At 36.3% G+C, this 17,701-nt stretch overlaps 1 protein-coding gene across 22 annotated transcripts in view; it reads right to left on the bottom strand.

The window, feature by feature from the left end:
* Positions 1-17,701, bottom strand: part of MEF2C (myocyte enhancer factor 2C) — a 171,868-nt gene that overhangs the window by 19,326 nt on the left and 134,841 nt on the right. For 21 of the 22 annotated variants that reach the window (XM_019836497.3, XM_011284522.4, XM_011284541.3 and 18 more), the window contains 2 exons: positions 13,349-13,535; positions 11,235-11,282 (listed from right to left, as the gene is read on the bottom strand). In XM_019836497.3, the coding sequence (XP_019692056.1) occupies positions 11,235-11,282; positions 13,349-13,535 (235 nt within the window). The remainder of the gene's footprint in view (positions 1-11,234; positions 11,283-13,348; positions 13,536-17,701) is intronic. The other variant, XM_019836553.3, reaches the window with a different exon arrangement.

Here is a 17,701-nt window from a genome sequence, read left to right on the forward strand (position 1 = left end):
GATCATGTTAACTTTATACTTTATACTCTATACTTTCCACTTTAAACTTTATACTCTAGACTTTACACTAAACTTTTACTAAACTTTATACTATGGAGAAGTTAGTTTGTGAGTGGTAAATGACATCCTTAACTGTGTGACAGGGAAATAGTGTCCACGGAAGGGGTAGATTAGAGATTAGACTGCTATAGGGATGCTAGTTAGGATTCATCTGCCACAGAACACATGAGGAGTAAGGCAGCCAGGTTGGAAAGATCTGCAAGGCAGACAGGAGTCAAGGACAAAAGAGGATAAAGTAGATAAATCCAGGTTCTGGATTTAGAATTCCTTCAACCATACTGAGCCTTAGTTTTCTTAGCCCTAGGTAATGATTCCATTAGTGTGAGAGAAGCATAAAAGTAATCTGAATCAGAGACTCTCACACACTTGCCTGAGGCAGCCAGTGCCAATATGACCATGCAATAATATTAACAATATTAAATACTTTATAGAGTATTATTTACCAATAGTATCAACAACATCAAGCATACACATCGAGGACCCAGAATAGTACCAGGCACCTAGTAACTGCTATATGATTGTTTGTTATTCTACATGGATATAAAACACCTTTAATCCTTGCAATGACAACCCTCTCAGGTACTAATAGTATCCCTGTGTTACATAATGAGAACACATGACAACAGAGAGGTCCAGCAAGTTGCCCAATGTCAAACAGCTATTAACTGGTGGAGCCATGACTGAACCAGAAGTGTGTCCAGAGTCCATGCTCTGAAGCACAGCAGAGCTCTGTTCCCTGAGAATTGGTCACATTCTGGGATTTTGAAAACCTTTCTGTGTCAAATCTCACCCTATAATTACAGGAATACAAAGGAAGAGAGGAAACAAGTCAAGTCTGAGACCTGGGAGGTGAGACCTACAGGGTCTTCCTAAGCCAAAGGTGATGTGAGAACTTCAGGAACATGGTCAACTTGGCCGTCATAAATGGCATTGCTGGTTCAGAAAATGCTGAACTTATACAAAGAGGCACAGAATGGTGATGTTCCGAACCGCATTTCTGGTCTCCTGGATAAATAAATATTTACAAATAGGAAATATTGGGTTTAGCAACACTAAATGCCAGAACAACTGTTTAACTTTCAGTGTGCTATTTCAAGTGGATGATTAAATATGCTCTTAAAGGCAGATTTTGTAATATTTTAGTCAATAATCTCCCTGAAATGGAGGGTAGAGACATTTATGTACCTATTGTCAATTTAAGAGACCAGCTTCCATCAGAACCACTTAACACGATAGTGAAATGCTCAGTATTTTATAGTATCTGTTATTAGTTGTTACCTAGAAAATAATTTCTAATACATAGGTGTATCAAACTGACTTTGTTTAGTAATTTGTTAATGGTATCTTTGATTTTGTTTTTGTTTTTTTGTAATTTTGGGCAAACCGCCATAGAAAAGCATTAAGTTGAACCTCTGATATTTATTTTCTGCTTTTACTTCAGCAAAAGTTTTTGTTTATCAACCTGGATTTTTGTTTTTTGTTTGTTTGTTTGCATTAGAACAATTTAAAAACATTTACAGCATACAGTCTCTTTAAACTAAAGGTGCCACATAGATAATAATGCTCACTACAATCAATTAATTTTATATCTGAGTTTTTAAGGGTTTTAAGATGTTAGTTTCCAATATCAGGACATTGTTTTATATCTCAAACATACATCTTTCTACTGTATACAATTACCTTAAATTGTATACAGTAAACTTGCTCATACAACCCACTGCTCTACTGGAAGCTATACACTTAAAATAGTTTAGTAGAAAAATATTATGACCTTCTAGACTTCAGTCTTACACTCACTGTGCCCTGAATGCCTGAAACCCTGTTAAAAGTGCTAGAAACTATGTTATTCAGCTATTGTGAATCACAATCTTTTTTTTTTTTTTTTTTTTTTGAGGGAAAAGGAGATCTTTTTCATGGGATGGCTCTAAGGCAAAAGGCAACCACAAAACATTTGGAGGTCAGAAATCTGGGAATGATGAAAATTTCAATATGCCTCCTGTGGAATAGGGGCAAAGCAAATTTTCTGATTCTTATCCTGGTAAAGACTCCTGATTACAGATTTTTAAACATAAAATAAAGTTTCCACTCTATCTGAGGGTTTCTTAGGGAAATAATATAATAATGCATAATGTTAGACTATGAAGAAACTCCTGTAAAACCTCAGTGTCTTTTGTGGTGTATTCTTAGAAAAATACTCCAAGAATACACAAAAGCCAAGACTATTCTTGGCTGTACCAGTTAGAGGGCAGTAGACATTCTAAAAAGAGCTTGCCTCTTCTGCTTGACCATGTCACCCTGATGCTGAACCAGACCTTCACGGGTTTCATATCTACCCCACTTGTCCTTGATGTCTCTTGGATGTGTATTGTTTAGTATCTTTTGTGAAATTAACAGTCTATCAGCCAACTCGGTACTGAGCACTGAACATTTAGCACATACAATAGGCTCTGGATTGTGAGGCAGAAGTAAAGAAATTTTATTTCTCACTGAGTTGTTTTTCCAAAGATTGAGAGTCTGTTGTCACAAAGCAGGTCTGTTTTGGCGAACCACTCTCTCCTTTGTCCTAACAGTCATGTGGGTCAGACAATATCTTCTCAATTTTTGACAGATAAGGAAACTGAGGTTCAGGGAGCTTCTGTGACTTGTCGCTAAGTGGGACAGTTTTTATTTGAATCCAGAACACAAGCTGATTCTACTACATTATTACAAAACCCAGATGTTTCAGATTTAGAACGCATCCTTGTATTTCTCGGGATAAAAGCTCCATTTGCAAATAAGGAAGAATCTGACAACCTGATGTTTTCAATGCACAAAGGCACTCAAAATATCATTCTACTTTGACTACTGATTTATTGAAGGGATAGTTTTTAATTGCACCATAAAAATGATACTGAACCTTGCTATCTTAAAAAAATTGCACTTAACAATGAATGATAGATTTATGACTCACTTAATTGTTCACTTCTTGAGATTTTGGGGCTGTCTCTTTGCTAAAAATGAGGGGGTGTCTTCATTATTGACACAATCTCTCATTCTTTCAGTCATTTTTATAAACAAAAATATTGAGACAGTACAAATTAGAGAGAATGTGACAGAAGAGAAAGAATAATTACTTGTGGTTTTAACATTTACACAACTGCTACAAACACATCAGAAGATGATAATGTTCAAAGGGAAGTATGTTGCACTGCACTCTGATTCTGCCTTTGGTTTATTAATATATCTTATTTATTCCCACCCTTGAGGGTAGGGGCCGTGGCAGACATCTCTGCGAAGCCTACTGGTGCACTACTCACTTACTGAACATTTACTATTACTGCGAATACATTAAACTAACCTTTAGTTTTTGCTTAGGAAATCGAGAATATAGATAATTGTAATACTGACAGTGCTCACATTTATTAACAAGCACTTACTCTGGTGCGCAAACTGTGCTAGGTGCTGCCTTGCATCATTACCTCATTTGATTTTCACAACAATCCTATAAAATGGGAGTTCACAGACTTCCCAAGGGCAGTAACGTCATCCTAGGCATATCGTGTATTTTCATTGGTTATTTTATTTCTTGGAATATCTGCCTCAGGAATATTTCCCCCAATTACTGCTTGCACAAGAATTTCCTCCACCATCTTGTAGATTTCTCTGAGTTGCTTAAGGTTAAACTAACCCGGGTCCTTTTTCATGATTGTTATGAAAATTAATGTTATCATCTTTGAACATGGAAATTGACCACAGATTTAGATTTGCCATTATTACTACATTATAATAACCTATAATAGTATCACAGGTTGTTTTCTCCCTACACTACTAATACAGCATCATCAGTTCTTCATCATAATTGGAGGTTGTAAATGGAGGGCAAGGTCAAGAAATTGTGACAGGAGGGCACAGTGTTTAGTAAACAGTTAACGAGTAAAAAATTCAGTTAAAACAATTAAAATGGAACAATAATAAATAAACACAGTGAATAGTAAAGCATCCTGTGGACACATCCATAGGTAATCAATTGAAATTGTCTGTCCAGGTTTTGGTACAATACAGTTTCCTTTAAAGTGAACTAAAGGAACGTATTTGATTTACTCTTTTAAACGAGACTGTATCATGACTATAACACTCTTTGAATTGAGAGTGTAGTGAACACACTCGAATGTTAAACTTAAAATTTAAGTGACTGGCAAAAGTTTGTCTAAAAACAGCAAATTACATTCTTGGCCACAGCCTTGAAGCCCCAGAAAGTCCCTGGTAGGTAAAAAACTGATTTCCAAAAGAGGGGCTTTTTTAACCACATCCCTTCTTTAGCATCTCCCCTCCATGGATGCACAATTTCATATCACTAATGATTTTGAAAAGACTTTCCTTTCTGTAGTATCCCCAAATAAAATCTTACGATGATGCCAAAAACAAGGAGAAGAAAAACTAACAGTATGTGAGGAAAAAGAACTGTTAAAAGAAAAAAAAGACAAATGCTGAGTAAAGTAGTATTTTAGGGGGAAATATTAAACCGCTTGTGTTAATATTACAAATGACCAAAGTTTTATTATTAGTCACACTCTCAGGTTAAATCAATGGGATATTAGTGAAGAGACAAATTTTTACGTTGCTTTACTGAATATAATAGAAAGATGGGGATAAAAAATATACAAATTGTGAGGACAGAAATCATGATACCCTAAGGGCTCTAAAATCTGCTAAACATTCATCTAGGGAGCTATAATTTGAAATTTTGTTTTTCTCTGCAGAAATCAAACTCCTTAAGAATTAAGTTAAACTAGGGGTGCCTGGGTGGCTCAGTTGGTTAAGCGTCCAACATCGGCTCAGATCACGATCTCACAATTTGTGGGTGCCAGCCCCACATCGGGCTCTGTGCTGACAGCTTAGACTCTACAGCCTGCCTTGGATTCTGTGTCTCCCTCTCTTTGCCCCCTGCTCTCTCTCTCTCTCTCAATAATAGACAAACTTTAAAAAATTTAAAACAAGGAACTAAGTTAAACTAAAGGGGTTGAAAGCAGATTTTATGATATCCTAACCTTGCCTGTAACATTCATTTGTTGTCTCTTTGACTTGCCTCTCCCACTTCAACATTGGCCCCTAAGGAATGGTGTCAAGGTACAGTTTATAATTTTCCAGGTCCTGTATATGGAAAGTGGCTACTGATTTTCTTGGCGATGGCTAAGTATCACCTGATGTAGATTATCCAACTAGGGGACTAAGTTTTTTTTTTTTTTCAATAATTCTAGATAACCTTGGTTTGGATTAAAAATATCGTTGTTAGTTAATTTCACAGATAATAATAAAGCAATGTTGTTGGATCTTTATGTTTTGGGTGAACTCCCAAGGTAAAACTGCAAATGAATTTAGAATTTTTATTCAGAATAATTCAAACTAACAGAATAATACTTTCAAAACAAGAATCCAACTATTAATTTGGATTTTTTTCACATGCTGCTTAACAGCATTTAAAAAAAGTAATATAAAGTTGTATTTTATACTAACAAAAGTAGTTTTGTTTGAAAGCAATTAAATGGCATCCATCTCTCTTTCTTGAATATTACAGTCTGAATCTGTATATTGTTAGATTACAAAAATGTAAACTTGTTAAAGACAATTCTTTTAGACTGAATTTTTAACTACTTTACTGATATTTTAAATCACTGAGTAAGAATTGCAGAGAAGTCTTTTTGGCTGGTAAGAAAGTCAGCCAAGAAATTTTTGATAAGTATTCTCAAAAAACAAATACTTGCAAAACAATGGTACTGGTACAGGATAATTAAAACATTGTATGATTTTTTTCCTTTTCTGAGTTCTATTTTATAAGACGCTAAATTTTTCTTTTTCAATACTAAATGAATTACAAAGAAAGTCATGTAAGTGAAGTTCTATGATCATTTAATCATAAAACATTTGGTGTAAGAAGGCACTAAAGATATCTGTATCTTATCCCCAATATGTGTACTGAGTTCAAAGGTTCAAAGTCACAGCGTAAGATCGTGCTAGATGGAGTCTTTTCAAAGCCTGGAAGCCGGGGATCCTTATTCACTGCTCAGTGATTCATCCACAGCAGTACACTGTCACCATCGAGTCTCCATGTATTTAGCTGATATAAATTAAGCATTCCAGAAGTGACAACGCTTGACAACCAAATGCATAAAATAGTAAACAATTAACAATCAAAATAAGGAAACAGCTGTTAGTTTCTTTTTTATAAAATTATATCTAATTTACAATAAATGCCAATTAAAATTATTAACCAATATACATAAATCTCCTTTGCCTTATTGTCAAATAGCTATGTAAATTGTAAAATTCTAAATTTCCAAAGAGATTCCTAAAGGGTTCTCCTTTCTTTCTCTCTCTATCCCTCCCCTTCTCTCTTTCTCACTTTCTTTTGTCTCAATCATGAATCCTTGAGCATACTGGTACTTCCTACACAATAAAAAGCAACTATGTTATCAAAGTGAAAACAAAGGGTACTAATAGGATAGTGAATAATCCAACACAAGGCATTGTTGTGCGTGTACCACATCAGTCTGTACGTGCACAAGAGGCCCTGAGGCGGAGCCAACACACGATGTAGCTCACAGACTGAGTGGGAAAGATGCCATACTTTATCATCGAGTTGAGCTGAAAAAGAGAATGCTTACCTCTTATTTCTCCCAAATCTAATGATTATAAAACCTCAACCGAGCTCGATTTTAACAATCCTCAATAACCACTAAGATTAGCATGTTAAAGGTTTTAATACACAGAGATATGACAAAATACAATTTGAAAAGCAGCGTCTTCCGATTTTGGTTGTTGAGAGGAAAGGACTAAGTAGTGGATGAATAACTGAACTGAAACCTAGAAATGCCACTACTACTAATGTATTATATAATGACCTGCTGTATACTTCCCTTATACCAAGAGTGCAAACCTATCCTGTTACTTCTTAATTACCATTTGCCTTTATCTTTGAAATTGCTTCAATTTAAGTGATAAGAGGTTAATTTTTTTAAGAGGTGATTTTTAAAAAAAAAATTTTTTTTTCAACGTTTATTTATTTTTGGGACAGAGAGAGACAGAGCATGAATGGGGGATGAGCAGAGAGAGAGGGAGACACAGAATCGGAAACAGGCTCCAGGCTCTGAGCCATCAGCCCAGAGCCTGACGCGGGGCTCGAACTCACGGACCGCGAGATCGTGACCTGGCTGAAGTCGGACGCTTAACCGACTGCACCACCCAGGCGCCCCTAAGAGGTGATTTGTGATGGTCTGAGGTACCAACACACATTTCATTTATTGCAGCATATCATTTCTTTAGATTTCTAGAATGATAGAAAAGTGAGTAAAACTTTATTGGTCAATGTTGCTCATCCATTTAATCAAACAATTCACTATTCATTGTATAAGTATCAGAAGAATACATTATTTTTGTAAACTACAGATCAAGGGTCTATCTTTTCATATTTAAAATTAACATTATTTCTTTGAAGTATTCTTCCATTTTTTTGCATCAACATGATTACAATTTATAACCAGTAGATCATTTTTTCCTTTATTCAGCTAACAACCATTAATGGAGCATCTGCCATAGACTATGTCTTATGTGTTGTGTTGGGAATCCAAACTGAGTAAGAAAGACACAGTTTGCCCTTGAGGGCTGAGAATCCAGGGAAAGATGTGTGCCCAGGAGCACCTGGGTGGCTCAGTCTGTTAAGCGTCTGACTTTGGCTCAGGTCATGATCTTGCGGTTTGTGGGTTTGAGCCCCAGGTAAAGCTCTGTGCTGACAGCTCAGAGCTTGGAACCTGCTTCAGACTCTGTGTCTCCCTCTCTCTCTGTCCCTCCCCTACTCATGCTCTGTCTCTTTCTCTCAAAAATAAACATTAAAACAAAAAGAAGATGTATGCCCAGACATTGCAACTGCAATGCAATGAGGTAAGTGATGTGGTCACAGGCTGCCATGGAAGAAAAGAGATGCATAATTCCTTCCAGAAGAAAAAATTTCCTGAATGGCTGGACTGAATTCTGAGGGATGACAAGGAATGCTCAGGATCAAGAGGAAGTTGAGGGGAAGGAGCACAAGAATGCATACATGAAGGCAAGTGGCCTCCACGCTATTTGGAAAGCAGCTGCACAATGAAGTGGTTAAGAGTATGGACTCTGGAGACAGACTGCCTGGGTTCCATATTGGGCAATTATTTTGACCTCTCTGTGTCTCAGTGTCCCCATCTATAGAAAGGGTATAATATGCGTATCTGCGTTAAAGAGCCATAATGAGAAAAAATGAGTTACTTTTTATAAAGCACATAGTAAGAGCAATTTAAATGTCTGTTATTATTAGAGTGCAGGGTTCTTGCTGGCCGTGGCAAAATGAAAAGTTTAAGAATGGAGATGAGGGCTAGGCCAGAGATAAGAGGCCCATGGTTAATTCTGAAAGAGATGGGAAGCCATTGCTGGATTTTAGGCACATGAATGATGAGAAAGGCTAATCAGTCATGGGGAGACTGGAGTGGGGTACAATGTGAAGCAGAGAGACAAATTAGGGGCTCTGGAAACAGCCCTGGAATGTTGCTATGAACGTGAACCAAGGCATTGGGACAGGAATGGAGAGAAAAGAATAGACTTAGGAAATACCTTGGAGGCTGAGTTTGTAAGACTTGATTCACTGGATGATGGAATGAGAGAGAGGTATAGCTCGGGGATTGGATGGGAAAGATGTTATACTTTATCATCAAGCTGAGCTGAAAAAAGAGAATGCTTATCTTTTTGGTCTCTTGGTATTTATAAGCACACACTAAATGTTAAATTTACTTCTTTTTTGCATGGTATTTTCTCCTCTTTACAGGTTGAGATTATTTGATTTTGAATAAAAATTACAAAGACTGAAAAGTAATTATGTACACTTGGCTTCAGAGTTTTTTGCATGGTATTTTCTCCTCTTTACAGGTTGAGATGATTTGATTTTGAATAAAAATTACAAAGCCTGAAAAGTAATTATGTACACTTGGCTTCAGAGTTTCTAACTTTATCTGAGACCTTGAATTTCAATGACAATATTCAAAATTTGGAAGATACCTTTTGGTCATTTTGCTTTAGTTTTCTTTTCTGAAAATGCAGAGACATTCTGGCTGGCCTTGCTTCCCCTGGTGTTATGTGATTCTCTGACATCAGCACAGATATATTCAGCTTTGACACATGATACTGGCGGGTTTGAGAAAGAAGGGGAAGATGGTTGAGCCTGTAGCAGGACATGACAGCTAAGCTGAAGCCTACTAAATGGCATCTGCAACAGGTGTTTGTGGAACCAGAGCTACAAAGGGCTGCTTCCTCTATTTTTGAAAAGTGGGGAAATAACCTTTTCAGAAGTCTATAGTAACTGGGAAAGTTACATGCTCATGGCTATGAGATACACTCATCCAGATATAATGTTTATTATATCAGGATGGAGCAATCCTTCTTGTTTCCTTCTATTTTTGAAGCAGAAGATTCTTCTGTCTATGGCAGAGGTCCTGAAGTAGGAAGATAAATCTGCTAAGCTCGTAAGATTTTTTTAGTTCAATGACGCTATAGCCATACATGTGGCTAACTTTTACACGTTACAGGATTGAGTATCTTCTCTCTCCCTGGAGGGCCATTAAACTTAGTGGGCTGTCAGAGAATTGACAATGACAGCATAATTGAACAACCAAACACTTCTTATTTTCAATAGAGAATCCTAAAGCATTTTAGCTATTAAGTAGAAACAAGAGTCTATTTCCATTAAGGCGAAGTAACCCATCCCCCCCATATATTTTTTTACTACTTCTAATAACTTTAATCACCACTATTGGCTGTTCCTATAAAAGCATCGAGATACTGGATAAAATATCATAACATCTAAACCATTTTTTAAATTTATCTTTTTCTTGGTCTTTGTGACAGCCCCAATTCTTAGTCCCCAACATTCTCTCTAACCATAGTTTTGGCAGAGGCTTGAATCCAAGAAACACTGGTCTGGCTTTGATCTGGTTTTGTAATTTTGAGGCTACAAACCTCAAAGTATTTTTCAGGGGAAAAATGAGTACTTCATTTCACTGTTCAGCAAGATAGTATATGGAGTTTATTCATTAATTTGCCTCTACTTAATTTTTAAAAGATAGATAAAATAGGAGGCTAGTGCCATTGATTCTGTTAATTCACTGTGTAGTTCTAGTACTTTTTCTTCATTACTCACTGAATTAATGCAGAGCCAATATCAGAAGCGAGAAACATTACCCCCAAGTGGATATATTTATAAAAATGTTTTTGTATGCTGATTTTCTTTATCTTCTTTCTTAAAATTAGCAGGCTAGTAAATTTGACCCTGGCAAAATATTTTAATTAGGTTGTCCATGGATATTTCAATAAGCTTGGATGTTTTTGACATTTCAAACATAACCTTGTGTCATTCATGCCTGTCTTGTACTATTTTAAATGTACAGCATGTTACAGCTGCAGGAATTACCATGGTTACTTGTTATGCCAATAGTGAGCTGCAGTGAGCATTAAAAACTACTGTGCTGTCTTATCTCTGCACTGAAAATGACATCAATCTCAATAATCACAATAGTATGAATTAATATGGAACTGTGGAGAAGTGTGACTGGCCATAGTGGAAGAAGTTCTTAAGAGTATAATATATTTAAAGAGCTTTTTTTGGGGGTACACTGTATTCCTATTCTCTAGGAGCTCATTTTAATGCCAAAATTGGCTTTATTTTATTAACAATATTGTTGAATGGTTATAATCTCACTTTCTCCTTTTAAAAATGTATTCTCCTTTAGAAGTAAACGTACAGGAGTTTGGTATTTCTTTGGGTGGAGAGAGATTCACATTAAATGTGAAATGATTAACACAGAATTCAATTGGCAAGGCTTGCTGAAGGTACTTCTGCATCCAGAGATGGCATCCAGGATTAAACTGGTTTGATCAGAGCTTTCAATTCTGATTATGTTGACTAGCTGAAGTTTGATTAAGAAAAGTTCTGGTTAACAGTATTCTTCTAAGTTACTATCCATCCCCTCCTGCTTCATAAAAATGCTTTAGAAATTCTTGGGGCCATTTTTCCATGCATCTCACAGATCTCTCTACTTTGTTCAAAAGACTTACTTCCTGCAAATCACCCAGTAAAGGAACCCTGAACAATGACACTTGCTGTAATACAGAAGTCTACTCACCTGCACTGGTGCCCGCACCGGATGTGAGGTCTCCACCCATCAGACCACCTATGGATTAAAGGGGAAGATCAAAAGGAGAAAAGGCTAAAGGCCCACAAAACAACACACTTTACTTTTAGCAACCACAGTATTTTGGCTCTCCCAAGAGTCCTAAATTTGTAAAATAAGGTGGAAGGCTGACATTTGTTTTATTATGACATGCTGTGCTCAAACATTAAACCTACATTCAATCACTGACATTTTGCAGAATCTTTCTTTCTAACAAAGGTTACATTTTAAAAATCCAGTGTTTAAATGGTCTCTGAAATTTTATTTTTGGATGTTTTACTTAAAGTAAAAAAAAAAGAGTAAGGTTTACTATATATTTAAATAACCATATATTTGATATTTAATTCTTTGTAAATATATTTTCTATAATTAGTTTTGTAAAATGCTAATTGTCCAGAACTTTGGTCATTTCATGAACCTACCCACAGTGAATGACCTCATTTACTGCCTGAATTTTCCTTACTGACACCATAAAATAGGTTTCATTGGCTAAAAAGTTAGAAAGGTATGCTTATTCACTGCTAACTTAAAAAAGTACATTAACATTTGGCAGTGTTAAAATATAAGAGCTGGGAAGTTTCAGTAAGATATTGAAAATAATAATTACTGTTAGTTTTTAAGGAATAAGATTTAGCCCAAAGAACAGAGTATCAACTAGGTTATTTTCTAATGGATTCTAAGAGATACTCCATAATTATTTGTTGGTTCTTTTTTTGGAATTTGAAGAAAATGTTCATTATGTTTTAAGAAATGTTTATTATTTCCAAACAAATAATATTTTGGAAATAAAGTATGAAATTTCAAAAAAAAATGAGCATGAGTTTATCAAATAGGAAATTCAACTGCATTTGAGTATGACGTGAAAGGAATAACATACAGTTATTGAAAATTCTTATGAAAAACTTCAATCATAGTCAAAAGTAGAGAGAATGGCATAATGAAGTCATTTATACATATCTCTCAGACTCAAGATTTAGCAAGATTTTATTATTTGGCTATTTTGGTTATATTTTCTATATAAGGTTTCTGTACTAAGTAGTAATACATGTTTAGTTTTAATTATAAGGCAGATATGGAAGTTTTCTCAAGGAAAAAGTCTTCTGTGAATAAACTGCTTTTAATAGAGTTATGTGTGCCTGAGACATATTAAACTCCTCCTACAGAGTGCTTTTTAAAAAATAAAATGTAATGTATAATGGTTTGCTATGTATGATTTAGAAATACAATTCTTTTTGGTGCTTCTTTTGGAAATGTGAAGGAATTGTTTGGTTGTATTTAATATGCATCTAATTAGTTCCAACTGTGAAGCTGGCAAATCAGGAAGACCTTCTTCCCTTCAAGAAGGTTCTTTAAATCCAGTGGGGAAACAGACACATATTCAATATAGCACATCATAGTGTGTTTTGCTTGATCTGAGTATGAAGAATGGTTGAACTTTTTCTGAGCACTGATTTCTTTTCTCTGGAACACTGTGAATTGCACAACAGTAGGGATTTCTTAGAAGCATTGAGACGAATTTGTGGCAGGTGTATATGTTCTTACGATGGGCTCTTAATTTCATTTCTTTTTTTTTATTTCACACTTCTTAGAAGTTACGCTATTTTATCACATTTCTTTTCCATTTTAAATGCTTTGTGGTGTAAGTTTCTGTATAAGTAATAAAAATTGATCAAAATAATAAATAACTAAATGGCACAAATGTTATCAGAGGACAGGGGGAAGATTTCACAGAATGGGGTGATATCTGGCTAAGAGGAAAAGGGAAAATGGCATTTTAGGTGGGAGAAGAGCAGAAGCAAAAGACGGGAGACAGGATATTCTACTTTCTGTTTGAGAAAGCATGTGGTTAAAATATAGCCACATGAGAGGTTGGTGATAGATAGTCTGAACAGATAAACAGCAGATTATGAAAGATCTCACAAGACAGGCTAACGAGGTTAAAGACCTAAAATAGGGCTATTAAGCAATGAAGGAACATAACAAATGGAAAACTGAAAAAGTCAACATCTTGCCTAGAGTGGCTCCTTCTACTGATTTGCTAACATTGTGTCCTCATGAGGACCTACCTGTGTTACCTGCACTTGGAGGTCGATGTGTTACACCAGGAGACATACTATTTCTCTGCAGAGAAGGGTGGGCCAGTGGCAAAAGGTTGGGGTTTCCCAGTGAGCTGACGGGGTTGCTGTATACCAAACTGTTGTGGCTGGACACTGGGATGGAGACTGGCATCTCAAAGTTGGGAGGTGGAACAGCCTGTAGGAGCAGAAAAAAAAAATATGTGTAAAAGGAAAGAAGAGAAACAGAAGCCCTCAAGGACAGGCAGCCTTTACTTTTCCTAGAAAATTTTTAAATTCCAAGCTGCTTGGTGTCTAGAAGACCATTAAGAAGAGCTCTCAACATGTTCAGATCATAAATTGATTTCTTTAATGGGCTTAGAACTCTTTCTTTGCAACTATTAGAAAACGTTTCACTTTTGTTTAAAACAAAGCCCCATTTCATTAGACTCCATTGTCTTTGAATTCCATTCTATTAAGTAATAATTGTTCATTTGTGATGTCTGAATCTGGTGCCAGAAATGACTGCAAGATCAAAGGTACATGATTGTGATGACTTCACAGAGAAAAAGGAGGATTAAAATGCAAACCAGAGTCTTCAGTTTAATTGCTTATTGAAGCATATTTATGCAGAAGTTTAATGATATAAAATCATCTCCAGGCATGTGAATAGCACATATACTTTAATTATTATTTTTAAAAGTCTGTCTTTTGATAGTAACTCTAAAGATAATAGACATTTTAAGATCCAGAATTCAACAGAGCATGTATCATTCAATGATCCATATTTTAAAATGATAGTTCATAATGTATGTTACACTTCACATTTTGGGATATACTGACACTGACAAATGGAAAGACCTCTATGTCAAGTGAGAAAGTGAGCAAATATTTAGGGACCTGAGGTTGCGTGGATACCTAATTAGAGTAATCAGGTCCTAATTATTGATATTTTGGTATTATTTTAGCAATTTAAGCAAAATCTTGCTTATTTTTCTGCTTGTACTAGATAATCATACTTACAACTCCCTACCTCCTTTTTTCTAAAAGAAAAATTAACATTATAAATGAAAACACTGTTTGAATATATTGCCAGAGGACTCACGGTGTCAGAGCATACAGCATTCTTACTAAAAAATGGATTTATGTGCATGTTTATGTGTGTATCTAATATATATATTAGAGACAGGGTTTATATAGAACATTCCCTCAGTATTCTCAAATAAGCCACTGTGTCAGTTTAAAAGCACATGTGCATGTGACTGAAAGGTTTTTATTTTTATTTATTTTTTTACCTTTTTTTTCAGTAATCTTAAAATCAACTTTCTTTTACTGGTTCATTGGCTGGCCTGCATCATATGGCATACTCTGCAGAAGCTGTTTATCCTGATGGTGAATTCACTACTACTTTCTATTTATGCTGATGTTCTCTTATACTTTATTTGTCCTATTTTCTTTTTTTCCATGATCTGGACATGTCGATATTGACAGAAGCAAATGTTTCATAACTCTTTTACATGTCTTTGATTCCTCACTATTTTAGAGGAAAATAAAAATGTTCACATGCTTTACTAAAACAGTCATTCTTTATTAAGACACTAACTTAAAGAGAGTAACAAAAATACTTTTGGATAAACATTGTCATATAATGAAATATAAACATTTGATAACACATCAAAGAATGAATATATCCCCAAATTTCTAGAGCCTTTTAAACAACAAAAAGTATTGGTGTATGCTGTAAAATATATGTCTGACAATGAATGAAATACTGTATTCCTATAGTCAAAGGCCACATAGGAATTACTTAGAATACCTAAGGAAACAAAGATAAGTACTGTGCTAGGTCTTCTCCATTTGCCCCTCCAGAAGCACTCTCCACCCTCTTCACTGCTGTGGGCCCAGGAGGCCTACTCTCCAGCCTGCATCTGCCTGGCTCTTTTCGCCCTCTGGCTTCAGCTGGACCAGTGGAGGGACCAGCAGAAGTGCAGAGAATAGGAGAGCAATCATGGTGTTTTTCTACTGTAGCTCCCTCCCTGCTGAGCCATGGGTGGACTAGTGAAGGTCATGCCTCTTTTTGGGTCCCATCTTCATAGACTTAGGTGTTGCTCTGTGTGCTCTGGTTTCTTTTCTCTCCTCTTTCTCCTTCAGGCCTAGATGTGCTAACAGCTTCCAGGTTGTAAGCCCTAATATACTTCACTATTCCTTTGGGTTTCATGGAACGCTACCTATCAACAAATAATCCTTTTACTAAACTCCCTTCAATTACCACCGTTCCCACCAGAGCCATAATAGTGACTCTCTAGATCTAGAATAGTGGTACTCTTCAGGGGTGGACTATCTCCTTAGGGAGCACTTTGGAAATCTTTGAGACAATTTCTGGGTGTCACAATGATTGGGGGGTGTGGCTGGTATTTTCTGGGTAGGTAGGCAGATATGCTGTATACCCTATTATATGTGGGACAGTTCAACACAACATCTCTTACCCCATTCAACTTTCCAAAGCCCCTCTGCACATTCACGTGTGAAAAAAACCCATTTCCAATGATGTGAGTCAGAAGTAACTTTGTTCTACGAACACAAGGTATTTCTATACATTGAAACACAGATTTTATTATACTCTGAAATTTCCAGAAATGCAATTACTGTGTGCATTGAGGGAATATTTAACTTCGTTTTGTAAAGAACTTCATTAAGAATTGTTTACCATCTTGAAAACTCATGTCACCAATGGCAGTTCTGCTTTTATAATTTGGGTTGAAATACAGCAGTGTGTTCTCTCAGCTCATTCCATTAAAATGTTTTCCTCTGCCCCTTCACTGAAAATGCTCTTGTCATAGTCATTATTGACTTTCCAATGGTAAGTCCTCAGGCCTCAACTTGGGACACAGCTGGTCACTCCTTCTTGACAAACTTCCTTTCCTTTCAAGACCCTGAACTTTCCCTCCTACTGACCTCGATGGCTCTCCTTCTCCGTTTTTGTTGCTGGTTCTTTCTCTTCTCCCTGCTCTCTGAATTTAAGAGTAGCATGGTCCTTTATCTATCTGCAGTTCAGCTCTCTCTCCTGATTCAGCCTTGCATATCCAACAACCACCTCAATATTTCTACTTGTCTCATGTCTAGTCTAATAGACATCTCAAAACCAACTCCAACCTACCTCCACTCACACCTCTCTTCATCTCCAGCTGATGACAGCTCAATGCTTCCAAAGGCACAGAATAAAATCCTTGGAGTTACCCGTGAATCTTCACTTTCTCCCCATCACCTAGTTCATCTGGAAATCCTATTGGCTTAACTTCCCAACATACCCACTTTCCAACCACCTCTCATTCTAAAGTCTCCAGCATCATCCCCTGTTGCCTTGATCACTGCAGTTGCTTCCTTAAGAGTTGCCTGCTTCTATCCTTGCTCTCCTTTTTATTTTTGATCTAGCAATTGAATAGATCCCTTAAAGCACAAATAAGATCATAACACCCCTCTGTTTCAAACCCTGAGAAGCTCCCACCTTACTCGTAGTAAAGCCCAGCTTCTTCCAATGTTCTATAAGGTCCTATAAATTCCAGCTTTCGCTAGGCTTCATTATCTGGTTTCCTATTGTCCTCTTCCTCCCTCCTTCATTTTTGCCTCATGTACATGGCTAACTCCATCACCTCTTCAGTTTTCTGCTGAAAATCTGGCCTTCTCAAGGAAGCCCACCCTAACCACCTTATTTAATCATACAGCTTGCCCTACCAACCAACCATCTCTTGATCTCTTTCTCTTGCTTTTCTTTCCCTTGTAACATTACTTATGATGTTGGCCAAATAATGTCCCCTTTCATCAAGCTCTTAAAGCTCTTTTGCTGCAAGGTAATGCAGAGCCTAGTCTAATATTTGTTATATGAATTGACGATTTTTCATTAAAGGAGGGTTTTTAGGAAGACACTATACTAATATGAAAATACAAGCTTACAATTTACTGTGTATTATTACCAAGCAGGCACTGGACTATATAAGTCACACACATTATATGACCCAACACTTTCAACATCCCTTCACTGTAAGATATAATCCTTTCCTTTTTAAATCGATGAGATTAAGTGGCCCAAGATCATCTAACTAGTAAGTGACTGAGCCTATTGCTTTTTCAATTAAATCATTGTGTAACACAGTATAAGTTTTTGGAGAGAAATAAAATATTGCAGTCAGAAATGATACTGTGAAGTGAGTATGGGCTTCATGTTAACAGCTTATTTGTGTACCATGAAAATAATGAGCTAAAATGGGGTTCTTATGAAATGTGGGTGAGCATCCCTGTTGGAGTGAGCTCTGTGCTTAGGAAAAAATAAACCTTAAAGACTCCTCCTCTTCCATATTTACTCAGGTT

The sequence above is a fragment of the Felis catus genome, chromosome A1 (genome assembly GCF_018350175.1).
Source record: "Felis catus isolate Fca126 chromosome A1, F.catus_Fca126_mat1.0, whole genome shotgun sequence".
Taxonomy (NCBI): domain Eukaryota; kingdom Metazoa; phylum Chordata; class Mammalia; order Carnivora; family Felidae; genus Felis; species Felis catus.